The 4,235-nt window shown below is 43.4% G+C and overlaps 1 protein-coding gene across 1 annotated transcript; it reads left to right on the top strand.

The window, feature by feature from the left end:
* Positions 1-163: 163 nt before the first annotated feature.
* On the top strand, positions 164-4,235 carry LOC116699235 (G-protein coupled receptor 35). The gene is made up of 2 exons (XM_032531742.1): positions 164-369; positions 2,432-4,235. The coding sequence occupies exon 2, from the start codon at positions 2,446-2,448 to the stop codon at positions 3,307-3,309; it is 864 nt and encodes a 287-aa protein (XP_032387633.1). The 5' UTR covers positions 164-369; positions 2,432-2,445; the 3' UTR covers positions 3,310-4,235.

Below are 4,235 nucleotides of genomic sequence, written 5' to 3'. Positions count from 1 at the left end.
TTTTTTTAAGATTATTTTTTGGGGCATTTTTAGGCCTTTAATGGACAGGACTGCTGAAGTTGTGAAAGGGGAGAGAGAGGGAGTGACATGCAGCAAAGGGCTGCAGGCCGGATTCGAACCCGGGCCGGCTGCGGCGAGGAGCAAGCCTCTATACATGGGCATCCGCACGGACCACTGCGCTATCTGGATGCCCGAGGCCTCCCTGTTTTTTTGCCACAGAGAGCACATATGCATCAAAGAGAGGAACTGATACAAATGTAGCAGAGCTTCACACGGACTGTCACATTTTCAACAAGACATAGAGATGCGGGTGCAGCTGCCTTCAAAATCAATCCAGTAAGGTTCATGCTCAGGAGAAGAGCTCATTTGGTAAGTTTGGGTTTTCATTGAATCATTGTTTAATGTTTTTCTGTCTTCCACTGATTTCAACTGTAGACGTGTGTATATACTGTATGTTTTCATAAATGAGCATTTTCACATTGTTAATCTTTCTGGTTAAACAGTGAGTTAAATGGGCAGAGTCAAAGTTCTTTATTTTGTTAGAAATAACATTTTTATTTAAAAGAAAGTAGTTATCAGATGATGAGTGAACACTTCCTGGTGTGATAACATTCTAATACAGTGTTGCATGTGGTAATTTACAGGCAGTGTTAAAATACAGAACTACACAATGAACTGTTGAACTGTTGAGACATATAAAACTAAAGGAAAACTTCACATTTTTTCAAGTCTCACATGCTCATGTGTATACTGAAACAGCCCTGTCTCATGGCAGTTCGTGAAATGGGGACGTTATTTAATTTAATTAATTTGTGTACACAGGGACACGTTTTTTTCGTGGTGGTGAGCATGAATTTTAATGAATTTCAATGGGAAGCATCTTCTGTGATAGGAGCACGATTACGGTAGCGAGTAGTATTGAAAAGCCAAAAATCTGCGTATGGAGGTTGGTTGGGGTGGTGGAGGGGTCAAACAACACAGGGCTTTCACCCCCCCGGAGATCGGAGACCAGGGATGGCGTCCCACCTGTGATAGTTCCTTTCCGCGTTCTTCTTCTCCTAACCCCAACCTTCCCGTTGTTGTCGCTGTCTCCTGCGTGTGACGGTTCCTTTCCCCGTTGTTCTCTTCCTAACCGTCCCGTTGTTGTATCACATTCTGCGTGTGGCGGTCCATCCTGTTGTCGCTGGTGTGTGGCGTTTTATTTCCCCGTTGCTGCGTCCCCCAGAGACTGTGGATCGTGTCCTGGCGGCCATTTTAGTCACCGTCAACCACATATGGCGTTTTATTTCCCTGTTTTTGCGTCCCCCAGAGACCCTGAATCATGTCCTGGTGGCTGTTTTTGTTATGTCTACCGTGTGCAGCGTTTTATTTCCCCGTTGTTGCGTCCCCCAGAGACAGTGGATCGTGTCCCGGCGGCCATTTTAGTTACCGTCTACCACGTATGGCGTTTCATTTCCCCTTTATTGCGGCCCCCGGAGACCATGGATCGTGTCCCGGCGGCCATTTTAGTCACCGTCTACCACGTGTGGCATTTCATTTCCCCATTGTTGCGTCCCCCGGAGACCATATATTGTGTCCTGGTGGCCATTTTTGTCACCGTCTACCGCGTGTGGCGTTTCATTTCTCCGTTGTTGCGTTCTCCGATTAGCCCAGTGTCATGGCAGTTGTTGCAGGAGTGCGGTGTTTCATGTCCCCTTTGTTGCGTCTCTGTTGACCGATCAATAGATCCAAATAACGTGAACATTAACGTGACCATTTCCAAACTGCTGTGAGACCAGGTTGAATTTTTGGATGCTGTAATCAATTTGGGCATACTGGCCATGAAGAGATCCTTTTCTAACAGGATTCCAAGTGTAAGGGAGACAAAGTCCAAAATGCATTTTAAACTTTAGTCAAAGCTACACCCTCTCACACTAGTTTTGCCTCAAGTGACGTCACTTGAGTCAGTGTCGGTTGAGGTTGAAGACTACAAGTTTGAAAATGAAAGGAAATCTGGGGGTGTGTAGTTTGAATAAAGTGCTTACCAGACCTCTGTAGCTGCTCCTGATCTCTGTTTGAGGCTAGCAGCTCGAGGCTACATTAGCCGCTACTAGCATGACACACCAGTCTCTGATGGAACTGCCAGTGTTGAAGTTGCATTGTGGGTAATGTAGGCACTAGGTTTTGACCAGGAAGAAGAATGTGTGGAATTACAAAACTAAAATATATTGAGTTTGCTCCATCAATTTTGATCTTTTTGTCCATCATGAGACGTAGAATAATGATTACATCAATGATGTAGGCCTACATATGGCCATGTGAGTATTGTTTTAGGACTGACTTGAAAAAATGTGAATCTATCATTTTAAAAAATGAGAACCTGTGAGCTGTATCTAATAACCAATAACAGAATATTAATGTGATTATTGTCCGACATGGACATTTCTTACAGATGTAAGAAGAAGAATGATGTTGGTGTGCAACAGCACCACCAACGCCACCAATAATCAAGTGGACCCTCTTCAGGGTTCGGGGTACAGTATCGTGTTTCTCTTGGGTTTCCTTGTCAATGCTGCAGCTCTGCGGGCCTTCATTGCCAAACGGGGCCCCTGGACAGACACCCACATCTACATGCTAAACCTGGTTATAGCTGATACTGCTCTCATCCTCTTCATACCCCTAAGGATCTATGATGCCTTCTACAGCCTGCCCAGGAGTTTATTGTGTACATTCCTCATTTTCCTACATTACATCAACATGTATGCCAGCATTTTGACCACCACGGCCATCTGTGTCCAGCGCTACCTGATCATAAGGTTCCCGCTGCAGGCCAGATCCTGGAGAAAGAAGAAAGAGACAGCTTGTGCTGTGTGTTTGGTCATATGGGGACTTCTTGTGACAATATGTGCTGTATTCCGAAATGATAATCACCCTGAGAAACTCTGGACCTGTTATGAAAGATGTAAAGACATCCCACTTCATCCAGAGTTCATTGCCATTCTGGTGTGTCTAGGCTTCATCACGCCACTGTTGATCATTGTCTTCTGCTCCAGTCGCATCATCTGTATTCTGTTAAAGGTGGATGATAAGTCGGAGGAAAGGAAAAGCACCATTGGCATAGTAACAGCGAACATGATTGTGTTTGTTGTCTGCTACACACCGATCCATATTGGCTTTATTGTCAACTACTTTGAAAAAGTACCTAAAAACTGGCAGTCTAAATACTTACCTGCACACATGTATCTACTTGTGGCTGAATGGATCGCCTCCACAAACTGCTGTTTTGACTCCATCAGCTATTATTTTCTATTGAAACAGTTTTATTCTTAAGTAAAAGGGAGTGCAAACATGTACGTATACTTATTTTAGAATGCACAATGTTAAACAAATGATATTGTTGCCTCTGGAGGAACAAGACCCCTGATAATGTCATCAGGGTAGTCTTGGTTTGGGCGTGAGACTTAACATCTCTGACATAAACCCACATAACACACTGGAAGTGTGAAGTGTAAAAGATATTGCATTATGGAAATTGTAGGATAGAGCAGGAATACCGTTTTTTGTTTTTTTGCCATTTGTCAATGTCTGACTGATTGACATTTTGTGATGACTACTTTTTCGTTGTATGAAGTCTTGTGTGTGTGTGTGTGTGTGTGTGTTTTGGAATATAAATACCTGTTAGGTAACTTACTCAATCTTGTGTTGACTTTACTGCTCTGTGTTATGTTCAAAGCCTTATATCAAAGCAGATAACAAGGGGTATTCTTATCTCTGACCTCCCTACTAATAAAAACTACAGTCTGTGTCTAGCTCAGCACCCCAGACAGACCACGTCCACCCAATACACAGGCACCAATGGCCTGGGAGTTCAAGTCTTCCTCTCCCTCACAGAGCCCCGATAAATGAAATCCAGTGCCCGGCTCCCTCTTGTGACAAGAAAAGTGAATGCTTGAAATATTGCCTGTCTGCTCTGGAGCTTTGTTGTGAAGTTTGAAATTGCCAATCTGATGACAAACACGTCTCATTAATGGAAGATAAACTGCAATCATGACATACACATTACTTGAGACCGCCGTGAATTGCATTTATAAATGTGTGTATATACGTGGGCACCCGTATAATGAGATGCATTTATTACAATGAGTGCGTTCGGATCCACACTCAACAACATTAGCAGTCAATTATATGATGCCATTTAATAGCAGTACTCCAAAGATCGATGGTTATTATAACAGCTGTACCTTACCAACTGCAAA

This window comes from Etheostoma spectabile, chromosome 12, assembly GCF_008692095.1.
Source record: "Etheostoma spectabile isolate EspeVRDwgs_2016 chromosome 12, UIUC_Espe_1.0, whole genome shotgun sequence".
NCBI classification, from domain to species: domain Eukaryota; kingdom Metazoa; phylum Chordata; class Actinopteri; order Perciformes; family Percidae; genus Etheostoma; species Etheostoma spectabile.
Note: the sequence above shows the minus strand (reverse complement) of the source record. Positions and strands in the feature narration are given on the sequence as shown.

What these genes read in the sequence shown, in the direction of transcription:
- LOC116699235 (XM_032531742.1), top strand. Translation starts at nt 2,446, where the DNA reads ATGATGTTGGTGTGCAACAGCACCACCAACGCCACCAATAATCAAGTG.